This window comes from Podarcis pityusensis, assembly GCF_964106645.2.
Source record: "Podarcis pityusensis genome assembly, chromosome: 9".
Classification (NCBI taxonomy): domain Eukaryota; kingdom Metazoa; phylum Chordata; class Lepidosauria; order Squamata; family Lacertidae; genus Podarcis; species Podarcis pityusensis.
Genome location: NC_138034.1, coordinates 32,569,349 through 32,583,954, shown reverse-complemented (window position 1 = coordinate 32,583,954; position 14,606 = coordinate 32,569,349). Strand labels below are relative to the sequence as shown.

General features: G+C 41.9%; 1 protein-coding gene across 2 annotated transcripts in view; it reads left to right on the top strand.

The window, feature by feature from the left end:
* PALLD (palladin, cytoskeletal associated protein) overlaps positions 1-14,606 on the top strand; it is a 224,701-nt gene that overhangs the window by 16,827 nt on the left and 193,268 nt on the right. For both annotated transcript variants that reach the window (XM_081021668.1, XM_081021669.1), the window contains exon 2: positions 527-1,564. In XM_081021668.1, coding sequence (XP_080877794.1) covers positions 527-1,564 — 1,038 coding nt within the window. The remainder of the gene's footprint in view (positions 1-526; positions 1,565-14,606) is intronic.

The following is a 14,606-nucleotide window of genomic DNA, read 5'->3' as shown; positions in this document are numbered from 1 at the left end:
AGGCTTTGTGCAGTTGCTGTTATGATTCACAATAGCCTCCTTCTAGAGAAGATTTTGAACATTGTTCACAAAATACTTGATTTCTTGGATTATTATTTTTTTGGATTTTTTTTGCTGCATTGAAATTTCCAAGCTTTGGGCAAAACATTCAGGACCCATAGTTACAATTGCATAGAACAGGTATAGGCAAACTCAGCCCTCTAGATGTTTTGGGACTACAATTCCAATCATCCCTGACCACTGGTCCTGTTAGCTAGGGATTATGGGAGTTGTAGTCCCAAAACACCTGAGGGCCAAGTTTGCCTATGCCTGGCACAGAACAACTACAGGGACCCTGGCCTTGTATTAGTCAAATACATTGTACCTTTAAATTATAATTTCACCTAGGTCCATATGGGCCGTAAGGGTTTCAGTGATTTTCCAGTTTTCTCTCTGGTTTTGGAGCTAATAATATGTGAATGAAAAAGAGTAGTTAGGTGACAAAAAGTGTGTTGTCCTTACCAAAACAGAATTTATTCTCTTCCAGCATGCAGGACAGAAGCTGTGAGCAAGCTGTTCCAATGCCTTTAATGATGGAGGCATATTCTGCAGAGAAGAGCACACATGTGGGAAACCATGAAAACACATCTGAGGATTCCTCATCTTATGAACTCTTCTATGATTCCCTATCAGACATACCAGATGGGGAACTTTCAAATGAGCTATCTGCCTTTCTTAGTGACGAAGAGATAAGCAAAAGCCTGGAACTTGCTCACACATCTATTGTGAATTCTGTAAAGGAGGATGGGAACGCAAACCAGGAGTTCACATATTACTTCAACACTTCTCCAAAATCACTAGATAATGCCTCTTCCATTGAGACCAATGGGGATAGTCAAAACACTTCCAATAGGACTCAGGTGACCAGCCCAAACTCACTACTGATTTCAGCTCAAACTCTCCCAGACCAGAACTTGTATTCTCAGGAAGCAAACAACATTCACAATGTTACTGGGAAACCATCCGGCATATCTTCCCTGCTGCCTGCAAGACCCAGCTTCATTCGGAGCCTAAAAAATGCTGAAAGGTGTGGTCCAAGCATGCAAAAGCTGAGCCCCAAATCTAAACCAACTTCTGCAGGTGATGTTCCCTTCAAGAATAAGATGTGTGACAAAGCGGCTACTTTAATTGAAGAACTCTCTTCCATCTTTCGTGAAGCAGCCAAGACAAGAGTCAGGAGCCCTGACGGAAACTCCTCTTCTCCAGATAGTGGGTATCTTTCTCCTAAAAACAAGCAACCAACCATGCCTAATTCCATAAGGAATCCAACCCCTGACAAAACATGCCCGGAGATCACACCTGTGAATAAGGTGCCTGAAGACACTCATACTGGAGAGTCTGTGCTCCAAAGGAAAGAAGACTGCAAGGCCAGTGAGAATGCTTCCCTGTACCAAGTCACAAAAGAGATACACAGTCAACCTTCACCCCCTCGATTTACCCAGAAACTCAGGAGTCAAGAAGTTGCGGAAGGAAGGAAGGTCCTGCTTGAGTGCAGAGTCGCTGGAAATCCAACACCTCATGTCAGGTAAGACTGGTATTTCAATCCCAACATCTCCTGGGATGGCCATTCTGTTCCTCATATATGACTAACAACTGCTGTATCTCCACACGATAATCTTTATTTAAAAAGGAAGAAGGGTTTAAAAAAAAATCTTCAGATTTTGATCTTAATGGAAATGTATTGCTATGGACCAGCAAAATAATCTCATAATCTGTTCCTATATATTTGAATCACATACTGTATATACTAGCAGTGTTTAGCAACCACAAGATCTGCATTCTATCTGTCTCAATAGTGTTTGGAAGCACTTAGACCCTGCTTCCACAGCCAACTCAGAGGAAAATGATGACCCACGTGAATAACATCTCCGTTTGTTTATTTCAACACCCCTCCCCACAAATCACTGTGATTGGAATGGCCTTGGAAAATAATTCAACCTGAGCAAGGCTTGTTATTCTATATTTCTATGCTTAATAGTTCTGTCTTTAGTAGTGCTTTCCACCAATTTAGCTGATACAGACATCAAAGGTTTGTAGTTTCCTGGATCCTCCATATCCTCCTTTTTTTAAATGCAGCATAGATTACAGGAAGCAGTAATTAAGATTATCATCCATACAATATATTAATTACACAACATCTGGTAGTTGCATCTCATCCCCTTCCTGCAAACAGTCAAAGACTTAAGGGTGCATACTATCAGGCACAGATTTCCAAATTTTCCATAGAGATGCAAAGAACCCGGGCTCTCCTCCAAGGTGCATGACATCTGAAATTAAAAACAATAGGAATGGGGTACCTAATCATGCGTTAGCATTTGAACTCGCATAACCTGAAGTCAGTGCAACACTGCCATGCAGGAAGTAGTTTTTTTTGGGGGGGGGGTTTAAAGGATTTAAGTGTATTGTAAAAGTGCCTCCTAAACTCAGCAAAATGAATTTGATTTGCTGATTTCCAGTGCATAAACACAAGTAAAATGTGTGACCTAACAGCTATGTAGGGAATGCCTTCTTAACCTTAACATATCAGTTTCCTTTGCATATCAAATGTGTTCCTTAAAAGAGTGTGAGGTCAATAGAGTTGTCATTCATTCACATTTTGGCAAGCTTATGTTCTTACAGTTATGGTAATTACTTTCACATGCAGCCAGTGCTTTTCCATTCTCTCTCTCCTCCATGCCCCTTAATTCCATGTGAACCTTACAGTGGTTGTGCTCAGATAAACTGTGGTATGTAGCGATGGGAATGGAGGGCTCCTATGTGTGACATATACCGCACTATGTATCCATGTCAAATGGAAGGGGACAGGCCACCTTCAAAGAGAGAGTTCCTCGTGAGCTCGTTTCTTCCCTTGGCTGCTTCCAAATATGACAATAAACTGTTGTTTATCATGACAGAGTTGAATCCAGCTTCCCTTATGGCTTATGCACTGCTCCTCATCCCTCTTCTCCAAAACTGATTAATCTTAACTAAAGTGTTTAAAAAAGAAAAGGGGGTGGGGACCAATTTCAGGCCAAGCTTGTCTCAAGCTCGTTTTTTCTCAACAAGCCATGATTAAGATCAATCTTAGTTTAAAGTTAGGGTGCAATGCTAAACTGTGGTTACGTAATTGAAATTGGAAGTGAAAGCTTCCATTCCAGACTTACAGCTGCGCTGGAGAAAGAGATGGGAAAGGGAGCATATAAGCCTGGACAGAGGCTTGGTTAGGAACAAAGGAAGCTGCCTTAGACTGAGTCAGACCACTGGATCCACCTATCTTGGTACTGACTGGCAGCAGCTCTTCAGGGTTTCAGGCAGGAGTCTCTCCCAGCCCTACCTGGAGATACCTGGGGATCACACCTGGGACCTTCTGCATGCAAAGCAGATGCTCTGACCACTGAGCTATGGCCCTTCCTCATCTCATTGGCTCGTTCCTCTCATGATAATGTCTGACTGTAGCCAATCTGTAGATGCAAATTTCAGTTCTCAACTTTGTATCAAACACCTCACCACTACCAAGCATTCCAATATTAAAATCTAGCCACCCCGTTCCTATGATTAAGGATTATTTCATACACTCCTCAGGTTCACACATTTATTGGACTAGCACGAGCTTTTGTATGGTGAATGGATAAGGGCACCCTATCCTGTTATTCGGAGACAGAAGAAGATGCTGCTGTTGCTGGACTAAAGATTGTAAGAGTATAAAAGCGTATTGGAGCACACTTTGTCCAATTTGAGAAACGCTATTATTCTCTCCAGTTTCATAAGCAAAACATATCAAATCTCATTTAGATGTCCATTTATTTTGTTTGTTTGCTTGCTTGCTTGCGAGACTTTAGCTCAGGTGGAGCTGGTAGAGAATGATGTCCGAAATCTTGGAGAGATGCTGCCAGTCAGTGTAGACAATATTAACCTAGAAAGACCAATGGTGTGACTCAGTACAGGGCAGCTTCCTATGTTCTTATGTTAATGTCCACTATAGCCCCAAATGCTCTTACATCCTCAGCTTATCAAGCCGATTTCTAAATACAGTGGTACCTCAGGTTAAGTACTTAATTCGTTCCGGAGGTCCGTACTTAACCTGAAACTGTTCTTAACCTGAAGCACCACTTTAGCTAATGGGGCCTCCTGCTGCCGCTGCGCTGCCAGAGCAGGATTTCTGTTCTCATCTTGAAGCAAAGTTCTTAACCTGAAGCACTATTTCTGGGTTAGTGGAGTCTGTAACCTGAAGAGTCCGTAACCTGAAGCGTATGTAACCTGAGGTACCACTGTATATAGTTTTCCCAGCCTGGTGTCTTTCCCCTGTGGTCTGTCCTCTCAGAACCCCATCATGTGCTTCAGAAAGCCAAAATCTATTTATATTTCCATCCTAACCATCCTTCTGGAATATATCTGGGCAGATTTTTTCCTTTCACTGGGCAGATAGATGGGAAAACCATCTGCGTCCCCATATCTTCTGGCCTTGCTCTGAAGTGCCCAGTTGGTGGTGCCCATGATGAATAAGCTTAATGAGCCTGTGCAACTTTTCCAGGTGGGCACCAGGCAAATATCAGAATCCCTTGGATGCCAGAGCAGGTCAGCAAATAGGCCTCTCATGTTGCGCACAATTATTTCTGTGGAACAGTGGGAGCAAGTTCTCCCTCAGCACTAAGCAACACTAGCTCTGATTCTGCTTCAGTAACCTGAGAACTGGGCAGCAGGAATGAAGGAGAGAGGAAGTTGAGCTTCCAGCTTTGCTAGAAAGAGGGAAATCACCTCTGATCCTTCAAATACCCAGGTATATGTTTAGGGCTAAGGAAGGAGCACATATTGCCAAAGGGGAAAATGTTTTTATTTTTTAAAAAGATCCTATATACAAATAGTGAGCTCCTTTTCGTAGTGTGGATCCCTATGCAGCCTAATGGCACCATACACACAGAAAGGCCAGAGTTTTGTTATGTGAGCTAGAAGCTGGAAGCAAAGCAGCAAGCTGGGAAGCCAGAGAGTCAGAGCCATGCCCGATTTCTGCTTGAATCCAAGGCTGCGGCTATGGGTGAACCCTTCCATCATAGGCTCAGGTTGTATATATGTGTAAATAAACCATATATCATAAAGACACCACAGTCTCTGCTGCTCCTCATTCTAAAGGAAACCCAACCCTGGGTAAGCGCCTGAACCCTGTGGAGAAGTTGCACCACTCAGAGATTGGGGTGGTGTGCAACAGTATTCAAAGCGCATTTGTGAGACAACTATCAAACGTGAACTCACCCTAAGGCAGAACATGCAAAAAGTGAAAGCGCATACTTCTGCGCATTGATACTCTACAGTGGTACCTCAGGTTAAGTACTTAATTCGTTCCGGAGGTCCGTTCTTAACCTGAAACTGTTCTTAACCTGGGGCACCACTTTAGCTAATGGGACCTCCTGCTGCCGCCGTGCTGCTAGAGCACGATTTCTGTTCTCATCCTGAAGCAAAGTTCTGAACTTGAAGCACTATTTCTGGGTTAGCGGAGTCTGTAACCTGAAGCGTATGTAACCCGAGGTACCACTGTATTGTATTTCTTCCAAGACCTGCCCACATGACTGTACTTTTAATGCACATTCAAAACACATTTTCTCCCTTCAAAGAATTCCGGGCAATGTAGTGTACTCCTCAGAGTTACAATTCTGAGCAACCCTTATAACAAGCTGCAGTGCCCAGAATTTGATTTGAATGTGCTTTAAAGGTATAATGTGTATGCAGCCCAAGCATCAAGAAAAATGTTGTTTGTGTGCAGGCTGTGTTTCTTTCAGAGGGGCTGCTTACAGTGAATATGGTTAATTGCTATTTTTTGTTGGTGAGGCATCTGTCACTGAACCTAGGGACACTGAAGTCTTTGATTTGTAAAGTATTCATACACAGCCACTGCCTCTTGTTTTACCCCAAGAAGCCTCATTTTATCTTTTTTCAAATCAAATCAGCACAATTCTTACCTCCTTGTTTCACTAAAAACAGTTTACACTGTCAGTTTAAGGCTGCAGTTGTACACGTACCTCCCTGAGAATTGTCCCTACTAAACACAGAGGGGTTTACTAATTAGTAGAGTAGCATAGGACTGTGCTGTAAGTGTAATTGCTTCAGCTCTTCGTGTAACATTTTAAGGTACAGCACTATCCAGAATGGATGTTGGATAGTTGTTAAATTGCTGCACATTAATTTTACCCTGCTGCATTATGTTAAGCTACATATTCTTCCCCTGTCCATAACAAGGACTGTTTATTTTAACTATACAAAGTGATGGGAAGTGGGAAAACCTGGAAGGCTACTAGACAGATTTTGACAGCTGTGCAATTGTCTGTGTTTTGCACTGTTGTTACATTTCTTCAACTGAAGATGTCACTCTATCTCAAGTGAGGCAAAGGAAGGGGAGTACTTTAACTGTTCCTTTTTTAGTGAGCAACACCAGGGGGCAGAACATTGCATTTTTACATGTACAATCAGCTACTCACAGAGTTCATGTTGAACAGTAAACTTTGTGCTGTTATTCAGATCACTTTTTAGGAAATCCATGTTAGAGACCACCTTAGATTATTGATTTAAAGACTTAGCAGACTGTGGAGACATCTATATATATATAGAGAGAGAGAGAGGTCTAATTCAGTTTTCATTTATATTTTTAAATAATATTATTTTAATGCATTTTATACAGCTTGGCAGTTTTGAAAGTTTTAAATATTTACTTGTTCAAGTGATATTGTACAGAAATGTAGTGGAGCGGTTTTTTAACACCCCCGCACTCACAACTTCCAGTAAATTCTGCATTGTTAAGTTCAAAAAAACTCCTTTCTCCACCCACCAGACTGAAGAAAGAACAGCTATAGTTGTTATAATTTATTCAATAGCAGCAGATGGTGGTGCTGTAAGACAGGAGCTAATTGGGTTGTATCCAGACTAAGTTAGGTGTACTTATGTCCCACTGACAACCATTAAAAAAGTTAGCTCTAACTTAACTTGGGCCTCATTGATTTAAATGGAGTTCAACCAACATAGTTTGGATCTAGCCTACTGTTTCTTCAGATTTTAGAATTTGAGGATGGAGAATGTACAGTGATTGCAATCTACTGCCACACTCATAAGTCATAGCCTAAATGTCCACATCAATTGACCATGTTTCAAAATGTTTATTAAAAATCCTATACAGCTCCTTAAAAACTCTTCTGCATGCTCTTGCACACAATAACTTTGGTCAGCTATGCTTGCAGAAGCCACATTCGTTCTGAAAGATGAAATATTCTGTAATTTTACTTTTTGTAACCATCTGGTCTGGGACTAGTCACTGACCAGACGGAAGATTATCTGGGAGTCCTAATAAATCATCTTGAGTTCCATGAAAGAAAAGCAGGATATACATGAAATAAAATAAATGATAGATTTCTATATTTTTTTTTTAAAAAAAGCTGAATTTGATTTTAAAGGAGATATTGTCAGAACCAAACTAGATGTGACACTGTTCATGCAGTTAGCAATTGCATGGATATTTTTTCAGAGTAAACAGCAGGTACAGAGGGACCCAATTCTGACTGGGACTGCAACCGGGCGGAATGCTTCCCATCTTTTGCTGCAGTCCCAATCCAGACTGGGGCCTCTGCTTGACATTTGCATTGGAGGAAAGATACCATTGGGGCCAAAGGGAACTTTCCACCTCATGAAAATAGGTGGCGTGAGTTCCTTGACCAAGACGGGAACCAAAGTGGCATTTGCACAGTGTCAACCACATCACTGCCTTGCTCCTCCTACTCGCCCTCCTAATAAGCGGCACGGCCTGCATAATACATTATCTACAGGTCTACCTGTGCTCTAGAGAGAGAAAGGCCACTTTCATACTAATATGCTGAAATGCTGAGCCGCCTAATCCTTTAAGAGTGATAGTCAAATCTGCCCTTTTGTAAACTCAAATGAGGAAGCAGTTTTATTGCCAATACATTTGTAATCGTTTTGGGAACTCGGCTCTTCTGACATCTAGCTGTGCTGTTTTGCAAAAACTACATTCTGTAACATGTGCTGATGTGCCCCACAGTCTTATGTGTGGGAGGGAAAATAGTCACTCCTTGATCTCTCTCTCCCCTCCCCCTCCCCCCCCCCCACTTATGCATAGATTTGGAGCCCTGGGGCTGCTATAAATTTGGTAAAAACAAGCTTTGCAGCAAGTTCTCTATAAATCAAGACCTGTTGTTAAGAGGGAGTGTTTGGGGAGAAAGGTGGTGTCATGAGATTGGCAATGTCTTCTTCCAGAGACTTAATTGGCTATAATATCCCAGTTGCTCTTGTCAACAGAACTTGGAAAACATTGGGAATAATTCAGACATGCATGTACATTTCTTGATATATCTAGTCGTTCAGTGACTCACAGATGAATGCAGCGGCTCATCCAGGAGTTTACTGACAGCCTATCAGCTCCTGCATGGGGAAGGAGACCTAACACCCGCACCATGAGACAATGACAGAGGCAGGGAGATTGCTACCTCACCACTGTACAGGTGTGCAGTTGCTAATTGGCTATCGGTGTCCAGTGATGCCTGACAATGTCATTGCCCATACTCAGTGGTGCTGCCTATTCAGTAGCTACAGGCTGGCATGTTGCTCTGATAGCAGCCTCCCATGCCTCTTCTACCACTTTGCTCAGCTCTCTTGGAAGAATGGCAGGCCTCTCTCCCCAGCTGCAGTGATTCTCAACTCTCCAGCCATTTGTGTGTATAGTAGAGCTCCAAAATCTTCCTAATACCTGCGCATCTCATGGCAACTAACATGCAGCCACTGAAATTTATAGCAGTTTCACAAACAACTCGAGATAAGGAGCTGCTGGTGATAGCGTGAGTGAAGCTGTCCTTTGCGTACTGGCCAGTTACCATTTGGTCAATTTTTGTAATCATATTGTCTCAGATTACATTAAGACAGAGGAAATAAACCTGTAGTCCCAAGACAGCATGGCCAATGATAGAAGCAGTCCTGCAAAACCTGGTGGTCCACAATTTCCCCACTCCTGCATTAATACATGGCATTCAAGCACTGACTCGTAGTCATTTGTTTGGGAAATAAGGGTCATTGTTTGATTCCTTGGCTATAGCCAGAAATTTCAGACATTAGAGATCCTGTCTCCCTATTTGTGTATACAAATTAATGCATGGAATTCCTCCATGCTTAAATTTCTTGGGTGATACTTGAGGACTAATATGCTTTCCAAACTTTGCACGATAAAAAAAACCACTATTGGCTGTATGATTGTATATGTACACACAACCTTTCAAATAAAAAATGCAGCCATACTTTTAATGCATTTTGCTCACATTACATTTCTTTCACAATACACATTCTTGAAAATTGCATATTAATAGCAATTGCTTAAAACTTTTTGATTGTTGCATATATTACAAAAGAGGCCAGATTCTCTAGGCAACACTTAGCTATTATCAACACTTCTGTTAACTCAACATATTGCCTGGATTTCTCTCTCTCTCTCTCTCTCTCTCTCTCTCTCTCTCTCTCTCTCCCACACACACACACACACACACACACGAACACACACATACGAACACACACAACCTCAGTTTCCTTGAAGTTTCACAAGTTCACCACTATCTTGTTGATTTGATAAAAAGGAAATAGATGGCTTATGTTCTAATCTGATGATTATGTGCTTATTTAGCAACCTTCACAAATCATTGTTTTTCATTTTTGAAAGTATGCTAAGTGGAATAGCCTGCATGTAGAAGAGCTCCCCTCGAAATTGTAGGATTCAGCCAGCCTTGGGAATATGGGAGGAAAAAAACCTCTCAGCAAAGAATTACAGTTGGAATAAATTGTAGTACTGGAACCACAGTCATTGTTTATTGGTGCTCATACATCTACAATGTAGTGCTTACAAACCAACCTAAATTGTTATGCTTAGTGGGTTTTTGACATCTATCCGTGTTTGCTTTCTGGCAAGATAACATCTTGGACGGTTTAAAATTCTTGGAGACAAATATGACAATTGAATAACCAAATTTAGTTGACACATTTTTGTGGGATGCAGTCCACTGCTTCATAAATATTTATGTGGCAAATACAATTATCACTTTAAACCATTACATGGTAAGCAAAGAATGTGTCAAAATATCTGAACTGTGCAGTGTCTAAAATGTGTGTGTGTGTGTGTGTGTGTGTGTTTGAAAGGGTTAACAAAATGAAATAGCAGGCACTGAGTAACTATATTAGACTGGGATTTTTTGGAACTCATTTTGCGCTTGAGGTTTTTAGGGCAATTTTAAACTGGCAGCAATGTTGCACCCAAGAACTGATGTATGGTCTGGACCAAAATATATGTGATGTTGGAAGCTGCATTTGTTTATTCATGTGTCTTGCTCGGTTCACATATAAAGCAGGATGGGCTGTATTATTTTGACATTTAAAAAGGCACGTGGATCGGGAAAGCAGAACACTTACCCCTCCCTGCATGACCTACTGACACCCCATCGCTTCACACTCTTTTCTCCCAACCCAGCACATTTCCACAACCATTAGGGTGGAAGAAACAAAAAGGCATAGGGTTGTATGTAACATTAATCAAACTTACGAGTATACCCATTTGAATAAATGGATATGACTGCCTTAGATTTCAGTGGGTCCAGTCTGAGTTGGCTATAATTCTGTGATATCATCATAGCAGATACCGATCCACAAAAGGGGTCTGTAACTTATAATTAAAAATGCAATGTCCAAAATTGATTTCCATCCTCATTGACTGAAGTTCATGCTTTCACGTGTAGGAGAGCTACCTTTAAAAAAAGTCCAAGAAGCCTCGTACTATGGATACAGCCTTTATAGATGCAACATTCTGGTTCAGTTTTATATAATTGACTTTGGCATTACAAGTTTACTGGATGTTACAGTTTATCTTAGGAAAAGGTCCAAAAGAGGATGGGACCTATGTCATCTTAAGAGCTCTGAGGTTTCTCAACGAACTAGCAAATAGGATTCTCCATAAAAGTTTTTCTTAAGCAAACTACAAGTAAAAGCAAGTTTTCAAAATCTAGCACAGGCCACTTGTGCTGTAGAGGTATTTGCCCCTCAGCTCCTGTTTCGTCAGCTTCAAAGCAAACATCAGCTGATGTTCCTTCATGTTTAACATGCATGTAATAAAAATGATTATTACTTTGCCCTTGCACTGCCTTCATATCAAAGGATATGCATGCTTATGTATCTCTGTCATATGCTGGAAGCCTTTCTTCATGTTCTTCATCTGAAATGGGAATCCTTGACCATGGAGAAGAAAGGGGATAATATAATGTGCTGTGTGGAATTGTTAAACACACAAAACAGGCCTGAATGTCAAAAGGAGCCCACCAGCCGTGTATGGCAGCTCATTGGGGGCTCACTAAACCTCCACCACCTGCCCACCTAGATTTCAAAATGGCGGGAGGAGGCAATCAACCATTTGGTAGTCCACAACCATTTGGTAGCTAATAAACTTCATTTGGGGTGATGGGTCACAAATGGCGAAAGCCAATGCAAAGGCCGGATCACTTCACTATAAAGTGACTATGTGTTTTATTATAGGCTACAATCCGCTGCGGGAAAGACAGTAAGAGTCAAAGCATACTTCTTCCTTCAGAGTAATAGCCTAGAGTCTAACCAGCTTTCCACAGAAAACAGTGCACTACTGAGCATTATTCGAAACAGATCCCTAAGGAGGGAAGTGTACTAAAGAAGAATTCACTTCAACAAATACCTGCTAAAATAATTAGTCTAAAATTCATGTAAGTTCCCTTTGCCCAAGCGTGCCCAATAAAAAGGAAATGGGGCATATTAGAACTGCAAAAAACATTTCTTTAGTGCTTCTAGACTACTTTAGTGCACAATGGCCATGTCTATAAAATATAGCTACTGATCTTGGTTATAAAGTTATAGTCGCATGTTGTTAAATCTGATGTTTTCACAGGTGGACAGATAAGAATGATTTCATTGTCTGCAGTTGGCAGACAGAGTACTATGCAAGCAAGAGCAGAAAGAGATTGCGGTATTCATTATTTTCATTTGTAATTGAAGGCTTCACAATGATTCCTCCACAGACAATATTACTTAACAATTCTAAATTTCCAGTTGTTCACTCGCACCCATCTGGAAAGAAGTGGTGCAGATCTCTAGTTTTTTCCTTGTGGTGCGAGAGGATGTAGGTGTTGGAGAAGGCCCATCCTACTGGGGCACCAGCAGAATGGCCGCTCCCCCTTCTGCCTGCACCCACAGCAGAAGAAAGGTGCTGGATTGTGGGGGGAAGACCTGGGTGTATTCAGACATGGGGAATATTGCATTAGTTTTCCGTATTATAATGCTATAATGCTGTCCCATTTTCTAGTTTTCCTTTCACATGCAGTACCTGTTGTTTTGTGGGACCCGGGTGGCGCTGTGGTCTAAACTACCGAGCCTCTTGGGCTGGCCAGTCATAAGGACAGCAGTTTGAATCCGTGTGATGCGGTGACCACCCGTTGCTTTTTTCCCTGCAACAAGGGAGGAGCAAATCTATTTTAGCAATGTTAATATAATGTGCAAACCAGGTCACTATGTCTGGGGCAGCAAGCCCCAGGGACTTTAGTGAAGTTTTATGCGTTACACACAGTGCCACTGGCAACTTAGCTTGGCAAATTAGCTAGAGATAATACAACTTTAAATGGACACTTTATTTTATTTTATTATGGGAATGGAGTCCCTAGACTATTGCAACATCAGGTACTGTTCTGGTGGTGGTGTTTTTTAAAAAATAAAAATAAAAAAATCTGCCCTTGTTATCTATTCCAGGACAGTTTACAATGCTGTTAAAACGAAACAATAAGCAATAAAATAGGCACTGGCTCAACTAAACCAATGAAGAAATAGAACAATTCAATATCTATTAAAACACCAGATTAAAATATTTATACCCAGTGTTTAAACTAACCATCCTTCCAAGATTGAAAATGCAAACCATTAAAATTCCCAAGAGAACAAAAAAAAGTCTTAACCTCAAAAGAATGTTGACACCCAACCCTTTGTTTCTGTAAGATCTGAATCAGATGTGGCTGTGCATGTTCTGATCCAGTGCCTGGATGTGCTGATCAGCTGGGAAAGGGCCAAGAAACTGAAACTCAATCCTGATATGTTGGAAATCCTACGGCTGGGTAGTTCCCAGGTCAGGGAATTGGGTAGTATTGCATGGGGTTGCAGCCCATCTAGAGGAACAGGTATGCCGTCTCAAGGTACTATTGGATCCATCTTTGTCATTAGATGCCTAGGTGACAACAGTGGCTGAAGTGCCTTTTACCAGCTTGGAATTGTCTGCCAAATACAGTCATTCTTGGACAGGGATACGGTAATGACTGACTAATGCAATGGTAGCTATAAGGATGTGCTGTTGCCATGTGCTTTATGAGGAGCTGCCGTTAAGGCTGGGTCAGAAGCTGCAACTGGTTTAACTGGTAGCTAGGCTAGTCACATACCTTGCTGTATGCATATGGGGCCAGTCTTAAAAGAACTGCACTCACTGCAAATGAGCTACTGAGTCATGTTTTGGTTTTGATGTACACAGCCTTAAACAACTTAGGACCAGGTTACTTACCGGACCAACTTCATCCCAGTTTTAGCTAATTCAATCATTAAATTCTAGTGAGGCCCTGTTGGTGGTGCCAAAATCAAGTTTCAGCATACATTGATAGAGTTTAGTTGGTTTGTCCCTACTGAGGTCACACTCAACATGACTTTACAGTGGAAGCTCTCTGCTTCCAGCAATTTAGGTGTCAAAATGTACCATAGAAATTCTCTGTTTGAATCATAAAGAATAGTTACAGCCCAGCCCCATACATGCTTACTGAAATCTGTAGTGACATCGGTGGATTTGTTTCCAGGTAACTGTGCTGCGGGGGGGGGGGGCTTGAATAAAATAGTTTGGGACAGGTAAGCACCGCCCTGCATAATTGATCACACATCCCATCTGAATGGCAATGCCCATCAGTTTTGGGGAGCCCAGCATACTCAAATATTTTATTGGGGGGGGGGGGCTGAAGGAAACTCAGCCCCTAGAAGTTGGCTCCTATGCTGTGCTGACAATTGTATGATGAGGCCATTAGATGCTAACCTTTCTTGGGTCCATGGACACATTTGAATTTTTTCTCTAGGCTGCACCTCTTCTGGTTGCTTCTCTGCCACTTCCTTCAGCTCTGTATTTTTCAAGGCTCAGATCAGCAGCCAGTGGGAAAGCTGCGCACGCCATGTCCCTACTTGGATGGTTCGCCCCACCCCTTGGCGCACCACCCCAGGTGCCCGAGAGGCTTCCTCCGCCGCTGTCAGTAGCTTGGTTGTGGACCTGAGCCTTGAAAATAACACCAAGCTGAAAGAGAACGTGAGAAAGCATGTCACTCGTCCAAACTCCTCCTTCAGCTCTGTGTACCTTTTTTTGAGGGGGTGTATCCACCCTTACCAGTAAATGACAAAGGGGGAAATGAATGGGGTGGGTGCAGAGGCTTCATGGGCACCAGGGATAGTTTTCAAGAATGAGAATCACGCTGCACATCCTGCCTCTGCAAAATAGACTTCATATCTAAAATACTCCGAACAGCTCCATA